The 15,870-nt window shown below is 39.8% G+C and overlaps 1 protein-coding gene across 3 annotated transcripts in view; it reads left to right on the top strand.

The window, feature by feature from the left end:
* The window catches only part of RNF217 (ring finger protein 217), a 62,031-nt gene that overhangs the window by 19,421 nt on the left and 26,740 nt on the right, over positions 1-15,870 (top strand). For all 3 annotated transcript variants that reach the window (XM_031611238.2, XM_031611239.2, XM_031611240.2), the window contains exon 2: positions 11,475-11,708. In XM_031611238.2, the coding sequence (XP_031467098.2) occupies positions 11,475-11,708 (234 nt within the window). The remainder of the gene's footprint in view (positions 1-11,474; positions 11,709-15,870) is intronic.

The following is a 15,870-nucleotide window of genomic DNA, read 5'->3' as shown; positions in this document are numbered from 1 at the left end:
GTATTTAGAGTTGGTATCATTCCTTTTGAAACAAAACAATGAAATATAATTGAAGATTCTTTGAAATAGGTGCCAGTGTGGTGTCCTGTTCGTATTACACCTTGTTTTATACAATAATATCTATTGTTTTATTCTTATAGTCAACCATTTCAGTGTTTTCTAGTGTATGTGATAGAATTCCTCCCTACTACTTATTAAGAAAATGTTGGGTATATGTATTAACTTATGAAACAATTTAGTTGTTTCAAGTAGTGTTTTTCTTCTCTCTAAAAAAAGTCTAGTTAACTTATAACCATTCCTTTTAGCTGTACAGTTAGCATTTCTCTAACACTGGGAGACTGAGTGGAGATCAGACAGTGTTCAGGTAGTTCAGAAGTGTGAGGGCCACCTCTAAAGTGCTGTGAATATCAGCTCAGACCTGAGGTTTGGTAGTGGGTTTCAACATGTGCAGTTGAGTAGTTTGAGTGCTTGTGAACAATGGGGAAAAAGGACATTAGCATTCATAAACAGTAATTTTGGGATGTATGTGTGGGAAAACACTGAATCATAAAACTCATGGAAAAAGAATTTGTTGTAACCCTCCCCCCTCTTTATTGTCGTTATCATTAACTGCTTATTGAGCATAGCTGCTGAACATATTTCAGGCTTATTAAAAGTGATAGCAAAACTAGCACAGATATTTTATCTGTGATCTTAAGGTGTAGACATGACAGGTAGGTTGACTAATGGAAGAAATTCTTTACTGTGAGAGTGGTGAGAGACTGGAACAGGTTGCCCAGTGAGGTTGTGGAATGTGGAAGCATTCAAGGTTGAGCTGGATGGGGCATTGAGCAACCTGGTGTAGAGGGAGGTATCCTCGCCTATAGCAGGGGATTATAATTAGGTGATCTTAAAGATCCCTTCCAACCCATACCATTCTATGATTCAATGATAATAGCAGCTCCTACAAGAGCCTCTCTCCTTAGGCTGTGCATTTCCAACTTGTCTCTTGAGTTGTGAACAAGTGATTGTACGTCACAGGGAGAATTAATTCAGCAGCCAGATCAGTCGGAAAACTAATTTTAAAACACTTCAGCCTTTTCCGGTGCTAGCCAGCTGAAGATTTTCTCCTTGCAGCCTCACGATCACTCTCCAGCACACAGATGGAAAAGGAAAGCTATACAGGCTCCCTCAGTAATTCTTAGCCATTAGATAAGATGCTTGGCTGACTGGTCGGATGGCAGGGCTGAAGAAGTCTGAGACCTGGGGATGAGGGTGCTGGACCAGCTAATAGGTGAGAGGTCTGTGTCTGCACTGTAGATCTTTCAGATCAATGTATGTATGTGTAAGTCTAGACTCCCAGTGATTTAGGGTAAGCCTGGTGTAGCATCTAGAAAGAGGAGATATATATGGGTGGAAGTCTTCTTTTGTATTTTATTCCAGTCAAATTTCCCTAAACAACATAAAAGGGCAGTTGCAGGGTCTTGAATTGAGTGATTATAGCGGTTTTTCCCACCTTTTCCTTCAGTCCCAGCCAGTGCCTGGGTATGTGGTTGTGATCCTCAAAGGAGCAAAAGCGATGGAAAACATAGCACAATCGTATTTTTCTTGCTGCTTGCATGTATTTCCACAGCTTTATTTAACCATGGCAGTATTATTTCCAGAATCGAATCTCTTCCTCATGGTCAACTCTGAAGTTTTAGCCCAGAATCTAACTTGGCTATTGTGTGAAACTGTCCTCTGATAGTAACAATCCCAACATTATAGCTAGGATTTGATTACAAGAGTGTTTTGGCTGCTAAATGCAGCATCTGCAAATCACTGTGCTAGACCAGTGCAACTGTGTGCTGGATTTGGTTGGTTCTGGTACAGAACGGTTCTTTCTAGGTTTTTATTTCTGTGCTCTAGCTTTCTGCTGAAGTATCTTAAGTACAAGTCAACCATTTGAGATAGGTAGATCATTGCTTCTGCCTGAGGATTTGCTTTCGCTTTTACTTCTCAAAGTGTGGACTGGAGTACAGTTTAAGCTTTCTGTCTTTATCTGTTCTGTGGAGAAAGTCAGTTTGTTTGCAGATCTTGATCTTGAACACTTGCTCCCTGTTGTGGCTTTGTCATTGCGTTAAATTAGTATTAAAATGTGACACTTGGAATGTATTATGAGAAATAACTTATAAAGTCACATCAAATGGAGCTTTGGCTCAGTATCTGGGTCTTATCTGAATGTTGGTATGTGGAGAGAAGCTTGGAAGACTGTTCTGTGCTAGCCTTTCCCAAGAAGTGTTTATCCTTGAAAATGTGTCTATGTGCACACGAGTCTATATCCCAGGTTTATTACTGCAACTTTGTAGGAGCCTTTACAGAATAGCAGCTTTTCACCAAAGGTACCTTTGCTTATTGTGGGCAGGTACTGGTATGATGACACTGGTAGGTCTCCTTTGCAGGGAGGCAGAGCAAAATAACCATTTATAATTCAGATCATAGCTATTTTGCAACAACTTCACTGCATAAACAAATTCCTTTAAGTTGTGTGGTTTGTTAGGGAAGCCAAGTGGTGGCTTAGGAATTTTACCTTGAATCTAAGGAAACATGTTTCTACACATTTCTGACAATGATATGTCAGATGAAAGTACTTTTAAGAATTTCTTCTTAAATTTCTTCATTTAACTTGCACCTAAGTAACTTGGCTGTTTGTGTATGAGGTCTGTCAAGAGAAGGTTGGTAGAATTTGTTCTCATGTCTGATGGTCAAAGAGTCAAGACAATGTCTGTTAATGTGCAAAAGAAAACTTGCCTACAACCTCACACCTAGCAAAGATATTGAAGTAGTTGTATTGCCTTCCTTAAGAAAGCTACAACCTACATTTAAGGATTACAATAACATGTTTATCCTTTTCTATGGAGCATGGGCTGTGATCTGGTCAGCCAGAATAATTGAGAGATTTATGTGAAAATTTCTTACTATTATTCTGTTACCACCTGTCTGTCTATGGTGAAACTGTTTTCTTCTATAACCATCTCTTGGAATGGAGTATTGAGTAGGGAAGTGGGATCTCAAGAGCTTTTTGTAGTTTCTGTGTCTGGTTTGAACCCTGCCTAGTAAATTGTTGAAGAATGAGCTATTCATCTCCTTTTTCAGTACATATAGTTGTAGAAAATACTGTCACTGTAGTTGGATTTTTTTCTTTGTTCTGCATAAATACCTTAAGTAGTGCTTCTCAATGATTTTTGAGACTGTTTTCACTCTTAAAGGTGCTAATTTTGTCCATCTTCAAGAAAACACAGAAAAGGATTCTGAGGAAGAAGTTAATTTACACATTGCAATTACTCATGTATGCCTTTGCTGATTTCTTGACTACAGGTTCATAAGGAAACATTTTGTTTGCTTGCTTTGGTTTTAATGCTGATTATTGTTAATAGCTGACCAGTATTAATCCTTTGGAACTGATCTCAACCTGATTAATCCAGTCTGAACCTGTTGGAGGCCAGAGCTTGAATACACAAAGTTTTGTTTTTTTCTGCAAGTGAGATGAGGAAACAACAGTGTTCCTTTTCAACTCTTGCTCCTATCAGAGACTGGCATAGATAAAATGACCTGCTCAAGTAACTCTGCATGCTGCTTTAATCTTAATTGGAAAGGAAGAATTGAATGTTAGATGTGGGCTGGGAGAGGAACATATTAAGATATGTTGTAGTAAATAATTGCGCCATGACCTTGTAGCTTTTGGGACCTTGTTCCGGGCACACTCGAAGTGGGATGTGTCATCTCATGGCAGTGGCAGAGTGCTTGTCACTGTAGTTGTGCTTGGGTCCCCCATGCTCAAGCTATTCACTCAGCACCACCCTGGGCTTTTTGCAGCCCGATCATGCCTCACTGGTCACACGTGTACAGGACTGGTAACAAAATCAAATGCACATGAGTTCTTACAGGCTTTATGCTGGGTGTAGGAAAGCAGACTGTTCTCACCTAAATTTAAGCTTCCTGACTAAAGAGTTAACCAATCAACTTTATCTTATTTGCTTTACAAATATTAGCTGTCAGAGTTGGTTTGTTTTGGTTGTGTGCTCTGTGTTATTTGGCTGCTGTGTTTCCTGATGCTGGAAGCCTGACAAATGCTGGCTGCATGAAGGTCTCGCTGCTTCTCTGCTCCCATTTCCTAAATCTTCTAAGCCTCTCTGAACAGCAGTGGCCAAGGCATTTGAGTGTATCATGGTATGTGGACGGTCCTGGGCCCCTTTCCTTCCTGCAGTCCTTTCCCACACTGACTCCAATGGGATTTTGGTCTCATCGGCAGGTGGTAGCAACTTGGGCTTGAGTATGTTTTACTCTTTTCCATCCCCATGAGGACAGGTTCCTGGCTCAGTCTGCCATCTTCAAAATTCTTATGAGTTTTTGTCTCTTCTACCAAAAGCAAGTCTGTCTTGTGAGCATGATAATTTTCCTATTCCTTACTACTTAGAATTGCTAATATGCAAACTTGAACAAAACAAGAGAGCTGTTGTGCACTTCCTTGTTCTCTTTAATGAGTGTTGAGAGATCTGTGGGTTTGGGTCAGGTTCCTCCAAAGCCTGAGTTACTACACCACTTCCTGCTGGGCTGCCCTCCTTCCACGTCAGCCAGGCCTTCCCCCTCATTCTGCCTCCACATGCCTGCCAGAACCAGAGGTGGAGACTGCTTCATCTTGTGACCTCCAGTTCTGTGAGGTGGTGGAAGCTTCCTTCCCGTCTGCCATATCTGCTGGGGAAACCCTGCCTTGCCTCTTGTCAGTAATTGTCCCAGTGGCAGGCAGTGACCCAGGTTAAACAGTTCTGGTTTTGTGTGGACACAAGGCTTGCTGTGGCCTCTAATGTGGGTTTTAGCTCAACTCAGACACCAAAAACAGAACTGAGAACACACAGCCTTCTGATGCTTTCTGATCTTCATGCTTTCTGATCGTGTTCAGTATGTTCATTGAGTGATAAAGGGTAGAAACATGACCAAATGCAATGTACTTGTCTTAAAGCATTGCTAAGATAAAATATTTTCCTATTTAAATGATTTGGTAATGGAGAAGTGTAGCATGACGTGAAAGGGTAGAGTGGGGAGCTGATGGAGGCTAACCACAGTTAACACTGGTGGGCTGCTGAGCTGGGGTTGCTGTAGGCTGCTGGAGGTGTAGGCTTGTGTAACTGGGCTCTGTCCTGCGATCTCAGGCGGAATGGTTGTGGTCAGAATCCCAGACTGGAAAACCAGTTGAGCTTTTAGCAGGCTTGCTTTCAGAATACAAAGGTCCAACCTTTGATGTAATCAAAGAGACTTTGTTTTCAGAGACATGAAGGAGGACATTGAGATAGACTAACTCGGAAACTGTATATGTGAGCATGTGACACATGCTATATATATTTTTTTAAGAGTCGGCCTTGGATTGAATATAGATAAAGATAATAAATGACCACTTAGAAAAATTAACTTAACCTGGACAACTGTCACTGTATATTAATACTTGTAAGATTTTGGTGCTGGAAAAAAGTTAGGTTTAAGCTGCTTGTACTCTGTCATGGGAAAGAGGGATTTCTTTTTTTCCACCAGGCAACTTAAAAGTGTTGCCAATGTTTGCAGTTACCTTTGCATCTTGCCAGTTGCCTTCCTTGTTCTCCACTATGAAAATAGATTGGTCAGAATCACAGAATGGCCAGGGTTGGAAGGGACCTCAAGGATCATGAATCTCCAACCCCCCTGCCGCATGCTCGGCCACCAACCTCCTCTTTTAATGCTAGACCAGGCTGCCCAGGGCCCCATCCAATCTGGCCTTGAATACTTCCAGGAACAGGGCATTCACAACCTCTCTGGGCAGCCTGTTCCAGTATCTCACCACTCTCTCTGTAAAAAAAATTTCCCCCTGTTGTCCAACCTGAATCTCCCCTCCCTCAACTGAAAACCATTTCCCCTTTTATTGTCATTATAGTCATTATAGTTGTTTTGGTCGTCATGCAAAGCATAAGGATTAAAACTGAGGACTAACAATTACGAATTCAGCCCCAGCATGAGGGACACCCTCATCATTTTGAACTCTTCCTAGAACTTTTTGAGGATCGCAGTATACCTGTCACTGGTGAGACTTCTTCCTCCTGAGTAGTAGAGGGATGGCTGCAGACTAGAGCAAGGTTACAGGTGGCAACTAGCAGAGAGGGGGGTGTGGTGGCTTACTGAAAAGGAGAGTTCAAAAAGTAAGTCTGCCATATAGAAAAGTGAATAGAAGGGAGGTACAAATGAAACTTGTAGTGGGAATTTGATTGGTGAAGTAATGAACCACAGAGCAAGAACTTTGAAAATGCGCAGTGTGGATGAAAAACCCAGTCTGATGATACGATCTGTTTACGAGGGTGGATACCTGTTTATGATGGAAGATAGTGATAGGACAAGGGGGAATGGTCTTAAACTGAGACAAGAGGTTTAGGTTAGATGTTAGGAGGAAGTTTTTCACACAGAGGGTGGTGACTCACTGGAACAGGTTGCCCGAGGAGGTTGTGAATGCCCTATCCTTGGAAGCATTCAAGGCCAGGCTGGATGTGGCTCCGGGCAGCCTGGTCTACTGGTTGGGGACCCTGCACATAGCAAGGGGGTTGAAACCAAATGTTCATTGTGGTCTTTTTCAACCCAGACCATTCTGTGATTCTATGATTCTGTGACTTACGGAGCCTATCACTCTTACTTCTAGCTGTTCCTTCTCACTTGTTTTGAATCACTGAGGATTTGTGCATTTTGGCAGTAAGCATGGACAGACTGAAATCTGTTTCATAGGATAACTTTTTTTTTGTAAAAACAATTTGGAGAGTGCCAGAGCAGTACTGGCATAGCGTGGAGACAGGGGATATGGACTGCTCAAGTTAGTCCTTGCATCACAAAAATGATCGTGGAACCACAACCTTAAAGACAGGTGCAAAGTGTTTACTAAAAGTTTACACAGCCCTTTTTTTTATTCCTACTTGGTTTACTTGTTGAATCATGTCTATTTCAATTTCATTTGGTTAGCACCAATCACTGTGGAGCCCTGAGCTGTGGTAAGCTCTTGAAGAATTTTCCACAAAAACCTGTTTGATTAGTCTTTAAGAAACAATTCAAGATGCTACTCTCTGCTTACCAGAAGTGAAGAAAGTAATTCTTCAGTAATTTGAAACATACCAGCAAAAATGAACATGCAATGTATTCAGTAAACTAGAAGCAACAGAATTTTGCCTGTAAATAAAAGGAACTTTCTTCTGTTTTTTAATCAGTAGAATATGAAAGTTCTACAGATGAGGCTGTCCCTTTGCTTGCATCTGCGCAGTTCCAAGGTATTTTTTTAATACATGAAGTCCACATTAGACTACAGGGGAAGTTAGTAGTGGTAGAAATTTAATCATTCTACAGTGATGCAGACTAAGCATGTTATTGTTCACTTTTCTTTTGGCTTAATAGTTGACAGCTTACTGGTTCATTTAGCTAATGTATCTCTGAATTAAGAGTAAAGTTTAATTCAGATGATGCTGGTTTGTATCTGTCTGTTTTAAAGCAGAATGGCCCCCTTTGTTTTTTTTCTTCAGGAATACAGCCCACCCCCCAAATTTACCCACACAGGTTGCCTTCCAGCTAGGTATGGCCAGGCTAAGTGAGAGGTACGAATTGGTGCTTCTTATGTAGTTTGATCTTCACTTTCTGTGCAGCTAGCAAAGATTTTGTTTTTTTGTGAAAAATTATTTCTCCTGCTCAGGTTTCTGACTTAAATGACTATAGCATGCTTTCCTATTACTCCTAGCACTGTGGTCTTTTTTGAGCAGTATATGGACTGGTTGAGAGTCTCTGCCTCCAATCTTTTGTGATAAAATGTCAAGAATTAGGGAAAATGGGGAGGTGTACTGCTGTTTTGATAGTTTAAGCATTACTTCTATATAGGATGGAAGTCATGAGAGCCTGCTTCCATATGAAGGATTGTAAGTAGTACCAGCCCTTCCAGAGATGCTTTGCGTTAGTGAAGCACAGCAGGGTGTGAGAACTGAATGCAGTTTGATATTTACCACTGCGTTGCCACTCAGCTACCTTTAGACACATCAATCATTCCTCATGCAGTGAAAATGTACCTTGCTGTTGTGTATATTGAGTGCTCTTAAGTTTTTGATACACAGTGGTATTTTGAAATTCGAATAGTTCTTAAAACTCAGTCTTTTGATACTGTGTTCAGCTGTTAAGGAATAAGGCTCTTTGAAATCAGCTTTGGAAAAAAAAAAAACAAGGGAAAAATATAACAGCTATTATCCAGGTTAATTTTTTTTCTTCTTATCCTATTCTACGGTACCTCAGGGGTCTGCAGCAGCAGGTAGCCAACAAGCTACTTCTAAAGCTGTACTTGCATCAGTTGCTGATCCTAGTGCACAAACAAAGATAGACTGTTTTGGTAAGACAAGGCTCCATTGAAGTTACTGCTAATAAGCAAAACAACTCTGTTCACTCAGTCCCATTCAAAACGTAGGAAAAGAATCAATCTTTGCCAAATTTGAAAGGCTGAAACTATTACGGAAGATAAAAATGATTTACTTGAAGTGGGTGTAAAACATATTTTCAAAATAAACACTGAAACCACACTTGACTTTTACCACATATTTAATCATATTCTGCGTGGGCATGAAAAATAGAAAGTGTTCAGTGTTGTATTCCTTGGTTTTATAAATGCAGGTCTGTTCTAAATAGCGTGTCATATATATTTAAGCACCAGCTTAAATGTCAAATGCAGTGAGCCTTCTCAGCATGAAGTGTTTCTCCTCTGCAGCTTACTCCTAGCAAAAGGACTTACCCGCTTTTGTATTTTCCTAATTCTTTAAAGAAACAAAAAACCCAAGTAGCCATAGATGGGATTAACTTGCCTATTTGACTTTAACTTATTGTGCCTACACTTTACATTTACACTTTACAACTTATTGTGTCTACATTCTTTAAATAGAATGTTTTATTAATCCTTGTAGCAATGCCACAGTGTTTTTGCATTCCTGTAAAGTTTTTTTCTCCTAGGTTAGCATATTTGAGTTCTTGAGGATGAGACTCTTTCTTTTGTTTCTGCTTGTTTAGCACAGATGTACTGGATGATAAATTTCAACTGAAGTACAAGTGTTCTGAAATAAAATACTGATATGCATTTGGTCTCAGAAGTTGTGGGTGTTCTGTGATGCAGAGAGCTGTTGGAACTGTATAGACTCTCAGGAGGGGTAGGCAGCAGCAGTGGAAGAATATATTTTTCTTTTTTTTAAATGAAAGTCTATATATGCATCCTGGGAGCACCTGTGAAAGGCCGGGATTGATAGAACATGAGCTGCCAGTATTAAGACTTGAGCATCTGCAAAACTTTTGGGGCATCAAGATTTCTAGTAAAGTGACTAGATTGCTCAGAGATCCCTATTTCTTGTCAAAAATACTTTAAGAAGCAGAGAGCATAAGTAAATATATATTTAGTATCACATGATAGAGCCATACATTCCATATTTCAGATGATAGCATCCCTTCTAAAATAGAGATGTGCTGTCATGATGTTGTGATCTTACTGTGCTGGGGCTGTAGCACATTTTGAATGTGTGTCAAACAGGTATTCTGACTTTCTGAGAAGTAACTTAAAAATTAAAGAAGAAATTTGAGTGATGCCGTGCACCTGAGTTCATTTTTTACATGCTGCTTCAGATGCATTTGTCTTCCAGATATAAAACTGGTCATTGCCTCAGCACATGGGTTCTTGTCGTTTTTTTGTTATTTCTTTGTTTAAAAGTGCCTTCAACCATATACTCCTCTTACTTCACTCTGATCCATGTAAAAGCCAGAATGTTTGAACCTATCTTTGCATGTAAAATTTGGAGCATTTGCCTCCTGAGAACAGGTATACCTCCTCTGTCCCATGGGAAGGTCTCCCTCCATCCTGACCTGTGCAGAGCATTTGCTGTGTTCTGGTTTCTAGATGGACTGCTGCTGTCTTGTAGTTACCTGCTTCCTTTCTTCACTCTGCTTTGGATCCACTGCATTGCTGGGAGACGAAAGGCAGTGCAGTGTGGATTTCTTTTTAAAGTCAATATGATCTGAATATGAATGGGTTTTATAACATTTTTTGCTATGCCTTTTTCAATCCTCTAAATGGCTAAATTATTGTTCAGCTAGAGCCCGTGGCTCTGTAACTGGGGCAGCAGTGACAGCATTGTTGCTTTATTTTTTTCTTAGATTAAATACTGCAAACACTGTCTCTGGTGTAAGATGTCTTTCATTGTCTGCATGGAGTAGGGAAGAATTTGAGAGGTTACTGTCATATGTAAGAGATTCCAATACCAGAGCCTATTGAAGAATAAACAGTATAAATTAACTGGACTGACCTGTCTTGAAACAATTTTTAGAAAGACGCTGATTCCGTCCACAGTCTCCCTTCCTTCCTCTCTGCACAGAGAAGTTAGGTGAGGAAGGAGTTGAGCTGGGTCAGCTCCATGTCTGCAGTCAACACTCATTTTCTCAACATTACTTGTGGCAGATGTGAACATGCTCATGCTGGGGCCTTGCAGGCTCCTCAGACCCAGCAGTGTTTATTAACTCAGGCCCAGTGCCAAGCAAATGTAGCTACGCTGCTGAGGATGTGCTGTTTTGGCATGGAGTCAGTCTCCAAGTCAGAGAAGTCTGCCAGGCACAAAGGGTGCAGGCCTGGGTCCAGCCCTGGTCTAAGATCCAGGACCTGTGTTGCAGGTAACTGGCCACATGAATCGGCTTGAGACCATCAGGCCTTGTTGCATCAGCAGCAGTTTCATCCCTGACAGATTGAATTTGCTTCTGTGTGTGCTTCTGTTTTGATCATCTTCTTAGGGATTTTTAGTGTTGGATTTTTTTTAACTTTATAGCACTTCAAGTACTGGGAAAATTTATTAGCTTGGCCAGCCCCGGGCTCAACTGACGTGTTCTGTGCGTGCAGTATGGCATTTACTGAGCTGCTAGCAGCAAGGCAGAGCAACAGGACTAGCATTGAGTCAGTTGATGATCTTAAATTGACTTTAATTTCTCTATGTCGTGATTCCTAGCACATTTTGAGGTGAAGCAATATATATATGTTTCTACTGCCTATTTTCTCACTGTCTCTGTATGCCATGACAGTGAAGAGTTGGCCATCTCAGCTAAAGCTTGGAGTGTGTCTTGGGTACTGCTAATTTAAGTTCATGTTTTGTTTTTATGGAGTACATCGCCATGGTACGTACACTGAGACTATATATTTTAAAACTACAGTTGTTATAAGGGTTAATTGGCTTTTCTGCTCAGATTTGGAAAGTACCCTGTGGAAAAATGGCTATGTCCTTGGAATAAGTAGAAATAATTTTAAGATGTTATGCTTGATAGTCTGTGGACTGTTAGAGTACTCTGCAAGACAATTCAATTTAAGTTAGAATTTGCAAGAGTCTGCTTCCATAATAGTTGCAGAGTAGTACCTTTTCCAAGCAAAAGGTCACACAGCTCTTCTGTTTTTTCATATGCAGGTGCAGCTGGGACAAGCAGATATAAAATGCCCGATCACAGAGTGCAGCGAACACCTGGATGAAACAACTGTTCTCTATAACCTGCCCCATGAGGACATTATCAAGTATAAATATTTCCTGGAACTCAGCCGCATCGATTCCAGCACGAAGCCATGCCCTCAGTGCAAGCACTTTACAACCTTCCGGAGGAGAGGCCACATTCCTACCCCTGCCAAATTGGAGAACAAATACAAAGTGAGCATGCTTGCCAGAGCTGTGGATTAGATGGCACAGCAAAAGTAGGACAGCATTAGTACATCGTTGCTTTAACTAGTTAATTCACTTCTAGCCATTTGAACAGGTGAACTTTAGTCCTTATTTGATAGGTGGCATAATTTTGGCCTGATGCCTTTTAATTTTAATAGTATTTTCTTTCGTCTCTCATGTGCAAACAGTAATCATGATCAGAAGAGACTGGGAAAGGGGAATTACGCTGTAACTGATAATTTTAGCTGCACAACTCTGGCAAAAATAGGTTATTTCCTGAAAATGAGCAAATGAATTCGAGGCACTTACTGTGTTAGGTGATACTTCCTGTTGCTTGTTCCTTCCTAAGAACTAGAGATGTTGTCTGTCCTGCCTCTTGGTTACGATTTCTTTAATCCCTTACTAGAGGTTAAAGATTACTGTGTTTCATGACTCTTAGTACATAAAATTGGAGAAAGATCAAAAAGCATTTTTCACATAGTTTCTTCAAGTAGAAGGTTTGCTTATACTGATTTAAATCAGGAACTAAAAAGCAAGGTTTAGAAGAAGCTTTGAGCCCTGAAGGTCCATCTTGGTTCCAAAAGATGAAAGTTCTGTCTGCAGCATCATGCTTCGCATTAGCTTTTCATCCAGTTATTAGATTTGTTGTGGTTAATGTCATGATTGAGCTGGCCTTCCCTGACCAAACTAGTTTTCCTCAGTAGGAGTTTAGATGGTTGTTTAGATAGGCATACTTACAACGTAAGATTGAGCCCAGTGTAGGGATTAAAAAGTAGAAAGTTGTGTATCCAGTGCAGTTGAAACTTCAGCAAAGCTAATTCTTGAATTCTGAGCTTCCTTCCTGTTTCTTTGCAGTGTTTGAATTATATATAATTAGCCACAAAGTCTAGTGTTTGACTTAAGATTTTCAGGTTCTTGGCATTTTAAGCAAAGGTGGAGGAATTCCAAACTGCAGGTTAAATTCTTTCTGCCTGCAGCCATTCTTCTTCAGCCATCCATTTAACATCCCCTCAGATACAGACAGGATACGTGGTCCAAGGTAGACCAGCTGTTGTAATGCTTTTGCATCAGCTTCTGCACTGTTGTGCAGCTGTAGTAGGTAGTATGTGCATGCCAACTCAATTTGTTCATTATCTTCAGAGCACAAAAGAGTCCTTTGCTTATGAATGCTGTGAGTTCAAATGCTGTGGTTAAAATGTTCTCACCACTTCCCCAGAAATCCTAATCAAAGAAAGAATCTGAAGCTGCCTGATGCTTTATGTAGTACAAGCCAGAAGCAGTTCCCTGGTCCTGTGGTAAAATGTTGTGTAGTCCTGATCTGCAGAGCTAGAGTCTCTTCCTGGGAACAGACTGTCAAAATATGTGCTTTGACCTGGCTGTACCCATGTGTAAGGAATGTCTAGTTGATACAGGACAGAAATTCACTTGGGAAAGTACCAGCAAACATTATGGGCACTCATGGTCCAGAGTTCCAGACTGATCCTTGAATCTGTGTTGTGTTCTATTGTAGGTAAATTTCTAGCAAATTGATAGAAGCTCAGTGCACAGAAGAGTTACTACAAGGGTGTTTTTTTTAAAAGTGTACCTGTCCTTAGCTACATGTGTAGCTGTGGACCATTATCTCAGTTTTCTTATATTCTAATGTGATTTTTTTCATACATTCTTTTCTGTCATGAATTATGGCCTCTTTGGAGGTGAAGATTCATTTTTTCCACATGTAGCATAGAAGAGATCTGACCAGAGACCAGGAGCAGTATGAGCAATATAAGCAGTAATTGCTTCAGAGGAATTCTGAACTGAAGCACCAGCACTGGAAGTGCTGCCTTTTCAGAAGAACAGAGTCATGCATGGGGAAAACCCACGCAGAAAGGTACTGTCAGGATCATTGCACAGAAGGGCTCTTCTCAGTACCCTTGCTGTACTATATGGAGGGACAGGAAGATACTGTAAAACTTGAGATAATGTTTGAAAAGATATTTTTTAAATGTTATTAATGGCTTTACTAACAATTACTATTTTAAAATATAAATAAAGCTAACATCTAAATTTAAAGAAGGATAAAAGTTATCAGCATGAATATTTTTCCTTGGTATATCTGTTTTGTTAGCTAAACTGATGTAAGCCTAGCAGTTCAGTGTTGGCTACTCTTCATTTTAGAAACCAAAGTCTTAATGTAAGCCTTGAAAGTTAACTTGTGCACACGGTGGCAGAGAAGGAAAGGTAGAAAAGGAAAACTGGCTATCAAAACATTCTTCATCCTGTTAGTGTCACTTAGAAGAGCACCATACAGCAGATTAACTATCTAGTATCCTGCATCATGTATTCATGTCACATGAATCCTGGCTAAGTAAGGAAAGATTCCTGCCCTTTATCTTATGAATCAAATTGAGAATGTAAGACTCAATCAAAAAAAAGATTCTAATAAACCTCTGGTGAAAGTTGGTGTGCCCAAGGTCTGAAGAAAATGTGCTAACAATTCAACAGAATGGTAGTTCAACTCTTACGATGGAACAGATGAGTTTCACTAGAGAATGTTGGCTTTTACTGTGAGTTTATTTTTTTTTTCACTCATGAGCCTTAGGTTTCACCTTTTTAGAGTTGGCTTTTTGACCTGTCTTGATTGTTGGGCTTTCTGCCTTAGTCTGTGATGTTCATAACAAAGTTTTCTTGGTTGCTGCTGTGAAAAGTATGTTTGACTTCAGAAATGTGAAGCTTTTTTTTTGACATGCTATCTTTTGTTGGGACTATTGAGAAGTTTCTGAAACTCTATTGCTAAAGAACTGTCAGGAGTCTGTAAGTGTCTGTAATTGTGGAAGTATTGTGATGGAATAGATCTGTGTAGCTGATACTAGTGAGTTCTTCAACTTCTGATCAAATTTGAACCTTGAGTTGCAGATACTTTCATGGCTACGTATCACTTCAGTCAGCATTAAGCCTGAACTGCTCATAAAATGATAATTTTGCTGTGCACTCCCTCTGTCTTCTTAGCTGTTCATTCCTGCCAACTTGCTTTTGTTCATATTGATGTTTCGGTGCCACACTGGGAGCTGGATCAAAGATCAGCTCCAATGGGATACAAGACTTGTTTTGTTGTTGCTTATTTTCAGCTGGTATAAGAAAGAGGATGGGTTGATGACGAGGAGGAAGCAAATGTTTTGGCAGTAGCCAGTATTTATTTTGGAATGAATTAACTGTGTAGCTGTAGATAGATATTGTTATTCAACTAATCAGTTACCTGCACAATTATTTCAGCCACTCTAATGTGTAGCTAGCATTCTATTAAGGTACAAAGAATCCCATTAATCTTTCTGCAGCTTCAAGTTCACAGAACATTTTTAATGTGTATTTAGTTTTGGTAACGTCATGTCATAGTGAGTAGTGCTTTGTATTGCTGTTACCTACCAATTTTGAAATGTTTTTTTCCTGGGAGGTGAGGAAATGAAAGTTTAAATAATTTCACTGGCTGTCTAAGAAAATGGAAATTGTTAGCCTCAAAGATCAGTGTGTGAGAAAGTTGAGAACCAAGAGGGTTAATCTGAGAACTTGTGTAATCTTTTCTATTTCAAGGGAGATTGACCTTCAGCTGTCATAAGTTTGTGTGTATCCTCTCAATTTTGATAAACTGAAATAGAAATCGTAAAATAAATGGAAAAGTTTATATTTGGAAAAACATTTTTCAGAAATAGTGTCTGTTTTGCTGGACTATACTGTATTTTTAATTGCTTTGAATTATCTGAATTTCTGAGTCCTTATTATGATTTATGTACTAATACTAAACATAAAGCAAATCATCTGATGGTATTCTCAGAAAAGCAGCGGAAGCATGGAGTAAGAATCTGAAGGACTGACATAGTTGTCCTGTTTTGTTCCCATTTCCTGAGCATGTTCCATGCTGGTTCACTGAATCCAAGTTAGAATACATTCAGGGTTTTTTTTTGTCTACTACTTTCAAGAAAATAAGGTTAATAGTATTTAAAATAACATTGTTTTGTTTGTCTGCATCGTGTATGTTCAGATGGTATGTAATGACTGGGAGAAGTCAAGTGGCTCATTCAGAATGTTAAATCCATTTACTAATTCAGATTTGTGGAAGGTGAAAAAGGAAACTGGTAACTCCAAAGCTTGTCATGAAGTAGATCCCTTTAGTTCA

This window comes from Phasianus colchicus, chromosome 2 (genome assembly GCF_987193195.1).
Source record: "Phasianus colchicus chromosome 2, bPhaCol1.hap1.1, whole genome shotgun sequence".
Classification (NCBI taxonomy): Eukaryota; Metazoa; Chordata; class Aves; order Galliformes; family Phasianidae; genus Phasianus; species Phasianus colchicus.
Note: the sequence above shows the minus strand (reverse complement) of the source record. Positions and strands in the feature narration are given on the sequence as shown.